At 48.9% G+C, this 15,920-nt stretch overlaps 1 protein-coding gene across 6 annotated transcripts in view; it reads left to right on the top strand.

The window, feature by feature from the left end:
• The window catches only part of RERE (arginine-glutamic acid dipeptide repeats), a 204,189-nt gene extending 194,019 nt beyond the window's left edge, over positions 1-10,170 (top strand). For 5 of the 6 annotated variants that reach the window (XM_051786293.1, XM_051786296.1, XM_051786292.1 and 2 more), the window contains 6 exons: positions 780-2,158; positions 2,383-2,605; positions 3,148-3,871; positions 5,693-5,839; positions 6,009-6,189; positions 7,134-10,170. In XM_051786293.1, coding sequence (XP_051642253.1) covers positions 780-2,158; positions 2,383-2,605; positions 3,148-3,871; positions 5,693-5,839; positions 6,009-6,189; positions 7,134-7,167 — 2,688 coding nt within the window. In that variant the 3' untranslated portion in view covers positions 7,168-10,170. The remainder of the gene's footprint in view (positions 1-779; positions 2,159-2,382; positions 2,606-3,147; positions 3,872-5,692; positions 5,840-6,008; positions 6,190-7,133) is intronic. The other variant, XM_051786295.1, reaches the window with a different exon arrangement.
• Positions 10,171-15,920: the final 5,750 nt, after the last annotated feature.

Here is a 15,920-nt window from a genome sequence, read left to right on the forward strand (position 1 = left end):
AAAAACATGAAATCAATTTAAGCCACAGCAAATTGTAACTTAATCTGGGGCTGGAAAGGAACCAATATTGTAATGTGTTCCTTCTGTTGAAAAGAGTGGAATGATACAGGGTAAGTCCAGAAGTTGTTTTTTGCTTTAATATCAATATCAACCATATAGGAGTACACTTGGACTATTTTCCACCTCCTCCACCCCTATTTTTTTTAATTTAAATTTATTTTTTCCTGTTCTGTGGAAAGTTAGAAGACTACCACTGGAGTTCTCTTAATTCACTGGTATCAAAGCTCAGTTGAAATACTTTCAGGATGTCTCTGTGTATCTGCCCAGGTTCACTCTGTGCATAGGATTTCGAAATTTTGAACTTGAGCTTTCCATATTTCCACAGAGAATCCCAGAATGGCTGAGGTTGGAAGGGATCTGGAGGCCATCTAGGCCACCTTCTCTGTTCCAGCAGGGCCACCTAGAGCTGACTGCCCAGGATATGTGTCCAGGTGGCTTTTGAATGTCTCCAAAGATGGAGAATTCACAGCCTCACAGGACAAATCTTTTCCATTGCTGGTCACCCTCAAAGTGTTTCACTGTGTTCAGGGAGAACCTACTGCATTTCAGGGCACTCCTGAAAGGAGCCTGACTCTGTTGTCTTGGCACCCTCCCCTTGGATATTTGCGTTGCCTGTGCTGGGAGGTTCAAAGGGTTCCTGCACTGGTGTGACAGGTCCCATCCTGTGGCACACTGGGGATGCCCTCGGTGCAGTGGTGACTGTTCCCCTCTCCCTGCAGGAGATCAGCAGGCCCAACTCCCCCTCGGAGGGTGAGGGCGAGGGCGAGAGCTCCGACAGCCGCAGCGTCAACGACGAGGGGAGCAGCGACCCCAAGGACATCGACCAGGACAACCGGAGCACCTCGCCCAGCATCCCCAGCCCTCAGGACAATGAGAGCGACTCGGATTCCTCTGCCCAGCAGCAAGTGCTGCAGGCACAGCCCCAGGTGCTGCAGGCACAGAGCAGCTCTGGCCAGGCTCCTCCAGCCACACCTCCCGTACCGGCCCAGTTACCGGCGTCGCTGCCCGCAGTGTCCAGCGCTGCCTCGGCCCCACCGCAGGTGTCCCCGCCAGCGTCCCAGCCCTCCAGCCAGCCTCAGGCCCCTGCCCCACCTCCTCCTCACTCCCACATCCAGCAGGCCCCTGCTCTGCACCCGCAGAGGCTCCCGTCCCCCCACCCTCCGCTGCAGCCCCTGAGCGTGTCGCAGAGCCAGCCCAGCCCTGCCTCCTCACAGCCCCACACGCAGCCCCCCCTCCACAGCCAGGCCCAGCCTGCTCCTCACAGCCTGCAGGCACAGCCCCTCCTGCCCCATCCCGTACCTTCCCAGCCGTTTTCCCTGCCTGCTCAGTCATCTCAGTCTCAGGTTCCCCTCCAGACACAAGCCCCCTCTCATTCCCACTCGGCTCTGCAGGTGACACAGCCTGTCCTGCCCACGGCCACCTCGCTGCAGCAGGCGCAGCCCCCGCGGGAGCAGCCCCTGCCCCCCGCCCCCATGGCCATGCCTCATATCAAACCTCCCCCTACCACCCCCATCCCTCAGCTCCCCACTGCTCCATCCCACAAGCACCCTCCTCACCTCTCCGGCCCGTCTCCGTTCTCCATGAACTCCAACTTGCCTCCGCCGCCCGCTTTAAAACCTCTGAGCTCCCTCTCGACTCACCACCCTCCGTCTGCACACCCTCCCCCTCTGCAGCTGATGCCTCAAAGCCAACCACTGCAGTCCTCGCAAGCCCAGCCTCCTGTTCTGACCCAGAGTCAGAGCCTTCCCCCTCCTGCTAGTCACCCCTCCTCTGGACTCCATCAGGTATCCTCCCAGCCCCCCTTTTCTCAGCATCCCTTTGTCCCAGGGGGCCCACCTTCCATCACCCCTCCTTCGTGCCCCTCCACCTCCACGCCACCCACCATGCCCGGCATCCCGCTCCAGACTTCCATCTCCACGTCAGCAGCCTCTAGTGGGACGGTGCCCGTGGTGACAGCCTGCACGCTGCCACCCATCCAGATCAAAGAGGAGGTCCCAGATGAAGCTGAGGAACCAGAAAGCCCTCCCCCTCCACCCAGGAGTCCATCACCAGAGCCCACTGTGGTGGATATCCCAAGTCACGCCAGTCAGTCAGCCAGGTATGGAAGTTTCACCAGTTAAGCACCGATTGTGCTCTGATTTTACATTCCATTGTCTGTGGAGTAACATGGTTCAATTAATTTTCTCCTGGCTTTCAAGGAAGCTGCTAGTGCTTTGTATAAGTGCAAAGTGATAGTTTTTTTTATTATTGACATACAGCTCTCAAATCCCAGACTCCTGCATCTTTCCCAGGGATAAGCTCCTTCTCTCGTGCTTCTTTCAGGTTCTACAAGCACCTGGACCGTGGCTACAATTCATGCTCCAGAGCAGACCTGTACTTCATGCCTCTGGCAGGATCAAAACTGGCCAAGAAGAGAGAAGAGGCCATTGAAAAGGCCAAAAGGGAAGCGGAGCAGAAAGCCAGAGAGGAGAGGGAAAGAGAGAAAGAGAAGGAGAAGGAGAGAGAGAGGGAGCGGGAGCGGGAACGAGAGGCGGAAAGAGCTGCGGTAGGTTCAGCGGGGGCTCGGAGCGGTGGGAGGGAGCTGGTGGTTGGGTCTGACCTGGGTGGTCACTGCAGAAAGCAGATCCCAGGAGCACTGTGATGCCTGTGCAGTTGGGTGTTCCTGAATATGGAGCTGTGTGTATCCAGCCCACTCTGGGACTGTCTTCTCCTTAAAGGAAATGGAGAGCTTCTGCTCCTGCTCTGTGTCTGGTGTGAGGGAAGCCAGAGCAGCTGGGGAGAAGGAAGCCAAGTGTTGACATTCACTTGCAGTAGAAAAACACTGCGCAGATACAATAAATGTCTTTGTGTCCCTTGCACTAGTGTGCAGGCACATGAGAGCTGTCTGCAGGGAAAAAAGGCATCTGAAGGCTTCTTAAAGTTGAAGTGAACTTAATTAACTTTCTTTATGAGGAGATCTGAACTCCAGTGTTGGTATAGAGAGCCAAAGTCTGAACTTAACTGCTTGAGGCAAAGATGGGAGGTGTGCACCTGCAGTGTTCTGAGCCGAGTGTGTTGGACTAAACTTCTCTCCCCCGTTCTGTGCAGCAGAAGGTATCCAGCTCCTCCCACGAGGGCCGTCTTGGCGAGTCCCAGCTCAGCGGGCCAGCACACATGAGACCTTCATTTGAACCTCCCCCGACCACCATCGCTGCTGTTCCCCCCTACATCGGGCCGGACACGCCCGCGTTACGGACACTGAGCGAGTACGCGCGGCCTCACGTCATGTCGCCCACAAACCGCAACCACCCCTTCTTCGTGCCCCTCAACCCCACGGATCCACTCCTGGCCTACCACATGCCCGGCCTCTACAACGTGGATCCCACCATTCGGGAGCGAGAGCTGCGGGAGCGGGAGATCCGGGAGCGGGAAATCCGGGAGCGGGAGTTGAGAGAGAGGATGAAGCCCGGCTTCGAGGTGAAGCCCCCGGAGCTGGACGCGCTGCACCCGGCCACCAACCCCATGGAGCATTTTGCCAGGCACGGCGCACTGACTATTCCACCCACGGCAGGACCTCACCCCTTCGCTTCCTTCCACCCGGGTTTGAACCCCCTGGAAAGGGAGAGACTGGCGCTGGCAGGGCCCCAGCTGCGGCCGGAGATGAGCTACCCCGACAGGCTGGCGGCCGAGCGGATCCACGCCGAGCGCATGGCATCGCTCACCAACGACCCCCTGGCGCGGCTCCAGATGTTCAACGTCACGCCCCACCACCACCAGCACTCACACATACACTCGCATCTACACCTACACCAGCAGGATCCCTTGCACCAAGGTGAGCCCAGGGAAACCCTCCCCTGAGCTGTTAGCGTCAGTCTGCCCCAGACAGGCAGGCTGGGACCCCGAGGTTCAAGTGGCAAAATCCCTGTTTTCACAGAACCACGGAATCTACGAGGTCAGAAAAGACCTCTGAGTTCATCAAGTCCAACCTTTGACCCAACACCACCTTGCTTACTAGACCATGGCACTCAGAGCCACATCCAGTCTCTCCTTAAACACCTCCAGGGATGGTGACTCCACCACCTCCCTGGGCAGCCCAGCCCGTTCCAGTGTCTGATCACTCTCTCTGTAAAGAATTTCTTCCTAATGTCTAACCTAAACCTCCCCTGGCACAGCTTTAGACTGTGCCCTCTTGTCCATGGTGTGATTCTGTACTGTGTAAGGTTGTAATAACTGAAATGCAGGTAGTTTCTGTGAGAGTGAACCAGTAATAGTGAAACAGGATTGGTAACACCACAGTGATGCTCACTGAGACTCCACACTGTCACTGGGAAAGGTTTGCTGGTTTGTGGTTTGTTTTTGTTTTAAATACAGGCATCCTAGGGCAGCACCTTAGAGTGGTGTCTGGTGAACAGGGCAAGGGTGACACTGCTGCTGCTCGTGGCTGTTACGTTAGGAGGTATAACTGGACATGGTGTTTCCATATAGGAACTGAAAAAACAAATTGGAGAAAAACTTCCATCTCTTTAGCCCCTGAACATACTAACCACCTGGCTTTAGTTGAGCTGAAATCCTCTGTCACAGTTCTCACGAGAATCATCTAAAATTGTGCACTGGCATCTTTTTATTTAGGGTGTATTCTTATATCTGGAAACTTATTTCCAGAAATATTTAATAGCCTTGAATCGATGCCTTGCTCATTTCTAAAGCAACTCCTCTAGAGGTCTGGAGTCCTGAAGATGAGGCACTAAGCAGAAGTTTCCAGATTTTTTAGGTGGCAGACTGGAGAGAACGTGACAAGCCAGGCACCAGGTGCAGTCACTTCCAATAAAGGGGAAAAAAATCCAAGTACTTAAAGTGCAGGTTGTGGTGGTTACCAATGCAGTGTTTGTGCAAGCAAATGTAGCAGACTTTGCCTTGCAGCATCGTGCATCAGATGTGCTGGGAGAGCTGCTTTGGGGAGTTGGGAGAGAATTTGAGTGCTGCTGCAGAATGCAGATTGTACAGCAAGGAAATCAGCAGGGTGTTGTGACATTGTTAAGGGCTGGGGGTTACAGGTAGGAAGTGATAGTGGTGAGTGTCAGCACTCCTGAAGCTGTTGTTTGTGGCCGTGGCCTTAGAGTGATGCAGAAATCACAGGCTGGCTCAGTTGGAGGCAGGTTTGCATGCCCCAGATAGCACAAGGAGTTTGCCATAGGTCATGTCTGTACCAGGGTTCTGTTGTCAGGTAAGTCAGTCACTCAGCACCTCTGTGCAGGTAAGTCTGATAGTCCCCAGCTGGAGAAAAATATGGTTTGTACATTCTGCCTCTCACTGGTACAGACAGAGCCAAGTCAGTCCATTGCCAGATCTCTCCTGAGTGTATTTGAAAAGTAATTTAGCTTTAATATTGGATGGCAGGTTCAAATACAGTGAGGGGCTCCTAAAATACAGTCGTGTCTCTAAGTAGTTCTTTGCTCCAGAGTAGTGGTCAATGCCGTTATAATCCAATGTCTCCTTAGATTGGAGATGAATAGAAGGCAAAATGACCCCAAATTTCTGCTGTGGACCAGGTACCAGCCGAGGGAGAATCGTGTTAGCTGTGTTATTCCTTTCCCTTGCAGTCCCTCTGCGATCCCAAGGCAGTTGACTGATGCTTTCTTTCCTTCTTTCCAAGGCTCAGCAGGACCTGTTCACCCGCTGGTGGATCCTTTAGCAGCTGGACCCCATTTGGCACGTTTTCCCTACCCACCTGGGACCATCCCCAACCCATTGCTAGGGCAGCCACCTCACGAGCATGAAATGCTCCGACATCCAGTCTTTGGTGAGAGCATTTTATGGTCCTTTACAAAGCTTGCCTTTGGTGTGAGATGTGGTGTTTTCCTGGCGGGGGGAGTTGAGCTGCAAGCAGGTCGGTTCTGTTGGTTTGTAGGGACAGCTCTGCACACCCTGTAGCAAACAAGTGTCTATAAAATGGGCCCTGTCTCTCTTAGGTACTCCTTACCCACGGGATCTGCCTGGTGCCATTCCACCTCCCATGTCAGCAGCCCACCAGCTGCAGGCCATGCACGCCCAGTCCGCAGAGCTGCAAAGACTGGCAATGGAGCAGCAGTGGTTGCACGGGCATCCTCACATGCATGGTGGGCATCTACCGAGTCAGGAAGATTATTACAGGTGAGAGATGATTCCACGTTGTGCAGACGTGGGAGATCCCTTTGTATTTCTTTACATTTCATCTTTTTTCCTTCTGAATTTCTGCCTTTCTTGCTGTGAGTCACTGTCCTGGTGCAGTTACAGGTGAAGCTTTACTAAGACCTGGTTTGGGCAGATTGGAAGCAGGGTCCAAATTACTGGAACAAGATTAGACAAGCTGAGTCTTACATTGCAGGATTCCCTCTGATTGGGGTTTTTAGTGTGATGCTGTGATGGCTGTTTCCACATCTCCTTCTCTTCCTTGAGAGCAGTGGAGGGTGGGCAGAGGGATTCAGTCAGTCCTGAGAAATGACTGAGGGCACTAGGAAGTTGAAGTGTGTGAATGATACAGGTCCTGCACTGCCAGCTGAGAAGGCCTGGATCAATCCTGGCAGTTGTTTCTCCCCTGACTGCTCTGCAGTGTTGATGGTGAAGTGGTTCTGTGTGACACCACCACAGTTCCTGTTTGGCAGTGACCACTGACAGCATCAGCACTTCACAGGGATCATTCCATGTGTGTGTGGGTAGCCAGGATATCCAGGAAGCAGCATATTCAACTCCTGCCCTGCACTCTGATGTTTCCCTCCTTGCTCCTGCTGTCCAGAACTGCCTGGTGGCCTCGTGCCACGGGGACAGCCAGTCTGCCACAGCTGGGACTGCAGATAAGGCTGGAGCTGATGACCTGGCACTGGTGCTGGTGCTGCCATGGCAGGGGCACTTTGGGGAGCAGAAGGTCATCACTCCCCCCTGCACACACAGAGTTATCAGTGCTGGGACAGCACACTCAGTTTTGGGCTCTGAGCTCAAAACCTGCAACCTCTGTTCCCTTCAGGGCACCTGGGAGAGGTGGCAGGAAAGCAGAGCTGGCTCTGAAGTGTCTGACACCCCCTTCTCTGTGTTAAATCGAGTTTTTCTTTCTCTTGCAGTCGACTGAAGAAAGAAGGTGACAAACAGTTGTAATAAATTATTTATTTGTAACGCTGGCTGTGGAAACCCCAGTCCTTGGGAAGGAGTGGAACATTTTTACATACGAGAAGAGCTACAAAAGGAAAAGAATATCTTATAAAGATTTCTTTATATATTTAAAACAGAAGCAACCACCCAACAAGTAGAGACTTATCAGCATAGTGTTCATTTGTAGAGAAGGTTTCTCAAGACTGGTGTGGGTCTCCCTGCATGACAACGTATTCAGAAGCCTATTGGAAATATAGGACTGTGTGGAATATTCAGAGAACTTCCTGCAATCTTGGTTTTTTTTTTTTCTTTTTTTTCCTTTTTTCTTTTCTTACTAGTTTGTTTTCAGTAGGTGCTAGAATCAGGTTCACAACACAAGTCACTGTGCGTGAAGAGACACTCAATGCATCTATAGCTATTTAAAAAAAAACAAGGATTGCAAGTAGGTGACATAACAAGCTCTGAATCCAAGTGCTATAATAATAAAAATCTACTTTTATTTTAATACATTGTAGGAAATCTTCATAATTTTAAAGAGAGCTCAGTTCTGCAGCATGGCTTTTTAAGTCTGTAAATATTAACTTTTTTTGGGTAGAGGGGAGAAACAAAAACAAAACAAAACTCCAGAAACGTTTATCTTGATTTTCAGTAACATCACAAATTGTGAATTCCTACCTGGTATTGACAGAATACAGAGTTGATTTTTTAATAAAATATATATATATAATTATCCCTTTAATTAAAGGGAGTGATGGGTATCAATAATTTCAAATGGGTAAAAGCTTGAAATTTGGTTTGATATCAACAATAAGCATTAAAGGGATTTGCAGGGATAATGTTGCAAATGACTGTTTCTGTTCTTGGGTTTTTTTCGGTTGGTTTGGTTGTTTGGGGGTTTTTTGTTCGTGTTCCATCTCTCTGTTCTGCAGATGATTTCTGTTGAGTTGGGTTTCTCAGCAGCACAGATGTCCCTTGGAACCAGCCTGACCCTTTGGATCCCTCCTTCGGCGCTTTCCTTTTCAGTGTGGCCACAAAGCACTTCTTCCCTGTGACCTTTGGAAACTTAAAACCTGAGGACACTGGGTTTAGACTGTAGGCAAAAAGTTCAAAGAAATAATCTGTTCTAAAGGTCTCTTTTTGAAAATGTTCCCAGCCAGAATTTTGTCTGCATGTGCATATTTTGGAGGATGTGCTCTTTCTGGCCTCCTGTTTGAGAAGTTCTCCAGAAAAGTGGACTAAGGCAACTCGTTAAAAGTTGTTTTGCAAACACCAGTCTGGTTTTTCTCTTTGAGTGTTTGAGTTTTGTTTTTATAAGCAAAAGCTCTTTAACTGCCACCAGTGTTCTGCATCTCAGGAACTTTTATTGCTTTGGCATTAACCTGATTATGGACAGTAACATTTACTGGCTCCCAGCTGATCCATGTAGGATAACTCCTGTTGGCTACTGAGGGTGGTGAGAGGAGAGGAACACACAGAAGGCCAGTGAGCATTATTCTGGAGACAGCTCTGCTTACTAGGCAGATTTTTTTAAAACATTTTTTCCCTGTTTTGCCACTTTTTCTTTGCCAGAGCAGAGGGTGACGTGACCAATGGACATCTGAACATGCTGGTCATTTTTTTTTCTGCTGGTGCACAACTTCCCCCCATTCTCTCTCTTAACTCATGAGTGCTCTCTCTCTGCTGTTGTAGCCTGTTCAGTGTGATGGTTGTGTCCCTAGGACTGTTCTGAGCCACCTGTGATAAACTTGTAGTTAATCAGTTGTTCTGATGGAAGTTGTGGCAGGCACAGTGCTCACCCACCTCCTGCACCTCAAACCTGCCTGGAGGTTGGTGTTGGACAGTCAGTGACAGCAATTTAAATTAAATTTATGCTTCTATTCCAGGCTCACTTAAGGCAAGAGTGAGGAGAGAGACAGGAGGACTATTTCAGCTAATGCTGATCTCCTTTTTCTGCCCTCCATTCCAGATTTCTCAGTGCTAAAGAACTGCAGTAGCACTTACCCAGTTCCAGCTGCTCTGTTTGAACTCTGTGGAGGTTTGAGGAGGAGCAGCTGGTGTTCCTGAGACTGGCAAAGCGTGAGGTCAGTGTGGAATCAAGGAAGGTGAAGTTGCTGTGGGCAGTGATCAGGTGAAATGTTTTCCTTCTGAGCACAGTTTTTTACCTCTGCTCAGAGCTGAGTACCCAGGAAGAGGGCTCTGCTCAGCAGAGTGTTTCAGTTTGCTTTACAGGTCTGATTAGGCACATTGCAGTTAAATCTCTGCCCTCATTTTTTCATACCATGTGGAATTTGGGGGAGTTCAGCCACTTCAGCCATTTCTTCTGACCCTTCTCTTTGCTGATTTTTAGCCATAGTTCTTAAGAAAAACCTAACTGCCTCCAGTGGTCCTCTCTCTGTATTCCTTACTTTTTCAGCTGAAGTTGGCAGTCTGTTCAAATTTATTGGTTTTTTTCCCACAGAAGAACATTCTAATATTTTATGGGAGTTCTTTTGTTCGCATCATTCAGCAAATAAGCACTGAAATTCTTCCATTTCAGCCCAGTGATTAACTACAACTTCACATGCAGTGGCTTTTGAAGCCATCTCGGTGTTCGATGCCCTGTTAAAAAACAACCCAGACCTTTTTGGTTTTCTTTTAAGAAAATCTCTCTCTTTCCTTTTTTTTTTTTTCTTTTTTTTTTCCTCTGTTCTGAAAGTTTTATTTTTCAGACTTTGCTTTAGTGTTTCTGAAACGTCTCTCTCTTGTTCTATGTCGTCATGGTTGAGCTTGTTTCACTGCACCGTTAAAGCAGAGTGTACATTCTGACTGCTACATTTATATATATCTTGAAGCTTAATGTATATATGAGTAGTTTGCCATGGGATAACACAGTGTAAACAGAGTAGAAACCCAGAAATCGTGACTTCTGTGTTCTCTCCATTTGAGTATTTTGTAATTTTTTTGAAATATTTGTGGACATAAATAAAACCAAGCTACACTACAGCAGCCAGGTTTTGCCTGCAAGCGAAATGTGTCTGTTGATTGTTGTTAGTTGGGGGGGGGGGAAGAGTTGCTTTCATCTGGGATAATGTGGGATGCTGGCATGTGTGGTTCAAACCTGTCTGGGTTTTTTTGGCTTTTATTTTTTCCTTCTTTGAGATCATTTTGGTTTTAAGGTACAGCACACAAACCCCACCGTCGTGTCCAGTTCCAGCTCTGCATCCCTGAGGCACGTTGCTGCTCTAGGGTCAGGCTGCTCAATTTTGGCATGTTTTTTCCAGAGGTTAAGCAGTCAGATGGATAAGAATGGATGTGTAAGGATGTGATTTCATGGATTTCCAGTGTACAGTGGCTGAGCACAAACCAGTAGCTAAAATGAAGTATAAAGTGTGCAGAAGCTCTCACTGCCTCAGCCAGAGAACAATGGGAAGATGAGAACTTCTAATCCAGAGAGGAGAATTCCCTAATTTCAGTGGAGTAGGAAAGACTGTCATCTCTTAAATCTGCTTCTGAACCTGCAAGAGAGAATGAGGCCTGATGACTTACGAAGTGTAAGCTTGAAATTCAATATAATGCACTATATACACTCAGTAGAGGAGGGTTTGTGCACATTTTTTGCAAAGAGATATTATTTTGTGCCTTGCACACAACTGATACAGAGCTGGCAAGAGCCACATTCCAGAGGGGTAACTGCAGGGAGGGAGATGCACAAGAACTCTCTTCACTGTCTTCTGAAAAGCTAAAATTTGCCTTCAAATCCCATCAAGTGACATGTCTGTGTCCATTGTAGTGGCTCCCTGTCCTGCACCCAGCAGGGATTACACTGTGTGTGTGTGTGTGTGTGTGTGAGCTGGCTGGTGAGCCTTCCATATTTCCAGTTTGTGATAACTGGCATCCCCAAAACTTAGGGAAACGTTGGGATGCCACGGAGAGCCGTGGTGAGTATCTTTGCAGAATTAATTGCTTGGTCAGAAGGGAGTGGGAAGGCTGCACATTCTTGACCCGGTTCTGCTGTGGTTTTGATCTGTGATTTTTTTTTTCAGAAGTAGTATTATAGACTAGAAGAGGTATTTTGACTCCAGGCTAATTAGTGCTGGGAGCATTGTGAGCACAGTGTCCTGTTTTCCAGCGAGCTCGGAGCAGACAGAGGAGTCTCCGTGACAAATGGCATGAGAGGCTGCTCTATTTATACCCTGTGGCATTTTATGAGGGGAAGGTCAGTTCTTGTCTGCTGGAAATAGCTTCTGAAAGTGCCTTTTTTTTTTTTTCTTTCCTGAGCCTGGCTTGAACATGTGCTATTTATTTTGACATTTCTTTTTTTAATTCCTTGTACTTAACGTAGAACTCGAATGGGCTCAGGCTGCCCCTTTCTTGCCACAAGGTTCTGAGTTTCCGGGTTTAAAATGATGAATTCTGCAGGGGGAGAGGGGCTGGAGAGGATTTTTATTGCTGGGTAAATTGAAAACGATGTTAGTTCTTATATTGTGGTCTCGTGTTAATGGGATCTTGGGTGAAGGCTGGAAGCCCATCAGTGGAGGGGCTTTGTTACATGCACAGTGCCAGAGTTCACTTGGTGCTGTGTCAGCTGGAACACAGGGCAGGTGGGTTGGGATCCTTCCTGGGCCGTGGGATCACTTACAGAATGCCATGGAATGGTTTGGGTTGGAAGGGACCTTAAACACCGTCTGACTCAGCCCCTCACCACGGGCAGGGAACTGCCCTTTCACAGCTGGCATCGTTTAGGATTTAGGATTTTTAACGAGGAGAAAAGGTGAAGCAGGTGCAATTAATTGCCCGTTAACAAGGGAAGGTCGCTCAGGTGTTGCTGCTTGTGAGATTTCTGCACTTTGCAGGAGCTCCTGGTGCTGGGTTTGGTGCTTGAAGCCTTAAAACCTGTGTGAGGGGCTGGGCTGAGGCACCTGAGGGGAGGGCGTGGCCCCTCATTACCTGAGGGGAGGGCGGGGCCCTCATTACCTGAGGGGAGGGCGGGGCCCCTCAGCCCCTGAGGGAGCCCCTGGCCCAGAAGGTTCTGGAAGGAGCTGATGGAAGCCCCTCAGGTAAGAGCCTTTCCCCTGCTGTGGTGGGGAAAAGGTGGTGGGAGGGAGTCCTGGGGCACAGCCTGTTCTCCCAGAGCAGCCACGTTGTTTTACCTGGGGAGGGAATCCCACACCTTGGGGTTTGCTGTCCCCCAGCCCCTGGCACTGCTCCTCAAACCTGGCTTCCCCTCTGCCCCTCCTGGTGCTGTCCCTCAGTCCCCAAAGCACCTGGGTCCCTCTGTTGCCCCTGGCAGGTTTGTTCCCCTGTCCTTTGTTCCCTGGGGCAGCCCAGACCCCACAACCCAGGGGCTTGTTCTCGTTGCTCAGGTCTGTCCATGTTGCTGCTCATCCAGGTATCCCAGGCAGCTGCTCCTGCGTGGCAATCCCAGGTCTTTTCCCTCCTTTGGTTCCCGGGTGTGACAGGTAAGCCTGAGAAAGCCTCACTGGGGTTTGTGTTGGGTCCTTTTTTAGGGTGGTTTATCTAAGAGATAGAAAGACTCAATGTCTGATAGAGGGAAGAGCCTTCAGAGCCTTCGGGGGGCCCCTGTGTGTGTACAAATCACCCTTTGCAAACTGCTGTGCTGCTCCTTTCCTTCTTTAATTAAACCTGATTTTCCTCATGGTGTTGACTTTGCCAAAAAAAAATAAAAAAATCAAACTGGAGCAAAAGATAAAACCAACATATTGCAAACCTCGAATCCCAAGTGGGCAATTCAGCCAGGTTATTGCCTTTTGTTCTTTATAAATGCTGATCTCTGTACTAGTGGTAGCTTTCCCCCCTTGCAAATTCAGCTGCTCTTTCCCGCTTTCTGCCTAAAGAAAAATCCAGTGAAGGAATGTGGCAAAAAAACCCATTTATCTGCGTAAACTCTCAGATGTTTTGACAAAACTTGAATTCTAAAAGTCACCAGTGGCACCTGAATCTTGATCTAGCACGGGTTTCTGACACAACATAAGCTTGTCTTCCTTGAGGCTCACAAATGTGAGAAATGAGTCTTCACAATGAATATTGGTCACATCCATTTTCTGGTCAGATGAGTAATGGGAAAGGTTGGGGAAAAGACACCACAAAAAATAGCATTTAGTGAGTGGAGGACACTTGGCAGGTGAGAGTCACATCCAGGACAGGGTTTGATTGCTGTTTAACAAAACCTCAGGGTTTGGAAGTCAGAGTATGTAAATTTTAGGGCACTAAATCAAGCCCAGCTTCAACATAAGCATGAATAACTTTATTGATATTAATGCAGCAGTGTTCTTTCCCGTGCCCCAAAGCACACAGGTAACTGAGCACAGTTGTCCAAGACAGGGAAAAGGTCAAAGTGATTGGTTTTGTTGCCCATTCTGTCCCTCTGCATGACTTTGTTGCGTCTTTCCAGTTCCTGAGTCCTGTTGCAATCCCTGTTTCATTACTCGTTAGCTCTTTAAATATTTGTCCAGTGTCCTTACCTGTGGCAATGTCACCAGGAGGAGGAATTCCCTGCTCAGGTGTTGCTCATGAACACTCCTGTCTCCTGTTGCTGCTAGGCTGAGTTTCCTGCACCAGGGAACGTGTGTATGGGAGAGAAATTACAGACCAAATTGATGGGCTGGCCTTGGAGAACAGCTGTGTGTGGTGTCAGTGGAGCTGTATTTCACTTTGCCTGGGGTCTTGGTTTTGCTGGAGTCAAACCTGTAAGGTGGAAATGTCTCTGGCATTGTTGGAATGACCCCTAATTGCAAAGCCTGGGCAGTTAGAAGGGATCTCATTCTCGCCCTGGTCGTGGCTGGATTTGTGCTCTCAAAACACCCACCCACAGCTTTGTGGGGGGGAGTTTCCTCCCTGGAAGCTGAATTGTTTTATTGTCATCCAACTGTCCCTTTTATCCTTCTCTCCAGTCCGTTCCTTCACAGCTTAATGCTTTTTATAGAGTGAAAAATAAAATGGGCATCAACAGCAGGGTTTTAAGAAGTGCAGGGAGGAAAGGAACACTCCACCCAGTTCCCCTGAGGAGCTGCAGTCAGGGTCAGCACTTGGTTACTCTGGGGGGTTTGTCACAGAGGGAGTGTCTGTGACAATTATTGGAAGTAGGGGTTGAGGATTAATGTATTCAGTGAACACTGCAAAAGGGCTCTGCTTCTGGTGAAACTGTCCTTTAACTCACGTTCGTTGTTAAGAGGAATATTAATTGATGTTAATTCTTGAGAATGTACTCGTTGTTAAGAAGAAAATTATTGACCCAGCACTCTGAAAACTGCTGTAATAATTTATACAGTAAAGTTTCTTGGTTTAGAGAGAATTTAACAGTCAGAATGTCCATTTAGAAATACATGAGGTGGAACTAGAGGGTTTGTAGTTTGTCTGTCCTTCATCCATCAAGCTGCTGTACTAGCACCTGGGCTGTGCTGAGTTCTGATATCTGGTATTGATTAGGGAGGTGGAATTGCTTTTCTTCCCCAGCTGACTGATATTATTCCTTTAGAGTAGATAAGACAGTAAAACATAATTTTTATTGGTTCTACTTGCATCTGCTGTTTTTACTCTTGTAACTGTTGTGTAGTGCTGAAAGGGGACAAATCTGGAGCACAGATTTCAATGACAGCAGCAAAACCCACAGGTCTGGTTTTGTTCCCTGCCATTTCTGTGCTGGCTGGGGACACGGATGCCAAGGGCAGTGAAAAGCCTTGCTAGATCTGTGCTCTCACCCTGGAAACAGAGCCACTAAAAGGGGTCCCTTTGCAGCACTGGAGCAATGGACTGTGCATCCCATCCCTCAGGTGTCTCCAAGACTTGGGATGTGATGAACTGAGCGAGGGTTGGGGGGGGGGGGAAAACCCTCACGGTGTAAATTTGGGGTGGTCTCACAGCGTCCCACGGCAGCACCGAGTCTGTCCCGGTGTCACTGTGTGAGGGAACCTTCCCAGCCTGGTGACAGAAACCTCTGCCAGTGTCGAGGTACACAAAGCAGGGAATTTTGTACTGGAAAAACGGGTTTCCAGACAAGCTCTCTGCACGTGGTGTCACTGCTCTCACCTGTTGCTTTGCTTGGTGCAGATCGTGTGATTCCAGACCACAGCATTCCAGGACTGTGGAAATATTTCCTCCCTTTCCCCTCCACGTTATTTAAAAGCAAATCTCCTTGGATTTTTTCTGCAGACAGTACCCGGGGCCAGCAACTGCTGGGAGGTGCTGTGACAGGAATGCCTTCATCTAAATGTAAATTTTTGCTGCCCTGCCTCGGGCTGCTTTTAAGAGGCTTTTTCTGTGGGAAGCAGCCACCAAGTAATGGTCCCAATCAATTTATTCATGTCAATAAAAGGTCTTTTATATGCTTATTTGAAATGTATTGTTCTGGGGTGATAGGACGACTTTTGTTTTTTAAGCAGGTGTGTCAGAGGGAATGAGAAATAGGGAGAATGAAGGAGAAGGAAAGGGAATTGTGTAAGGCTGGGCAGGTGGAGTTACAACCCGGGGTCTTGAGTGCAAAGGGTGGGAAGAACTAAAGTGCCTTAATAGTGGGACACAGGGTGAAGAAGGACAGAACTCCCTGAGCACTGGGACAGTCTCTTCTGACCTGGGTTGGGGTTGAGGGAAGGAGTTCAACACAAACTCCCTGGCAGAGACAGAGGGGAATATTTTCCCAATCACTTCAGCGCAGTGACATCTGCCTGTCCATTGCCGTCTGGGACAAAGTCAGCTTGAAACTCTCTTATCCCACCCCCTCCTGGCTGGTTTAAAGGGAAAGCAGGTGAAGATGGGCTGCTCCC

The sequence above is a fragment of the Manacus candei genome, unplaced genomic scaffold, assembly GCF_025592945.1.
Source record: "Manacus candei isolate 608988 ecotype Guabito, Panama unplaced genomic scaffold, ASM2559294v1 h1tg000022l, whole genome shotgun sequence".
Classification (NCBI taxonomy): Eukaryota; Metazoa; Chordata; class Aves; order Passeriformes; family Pipridae; genus Manacus; species Manacus candei.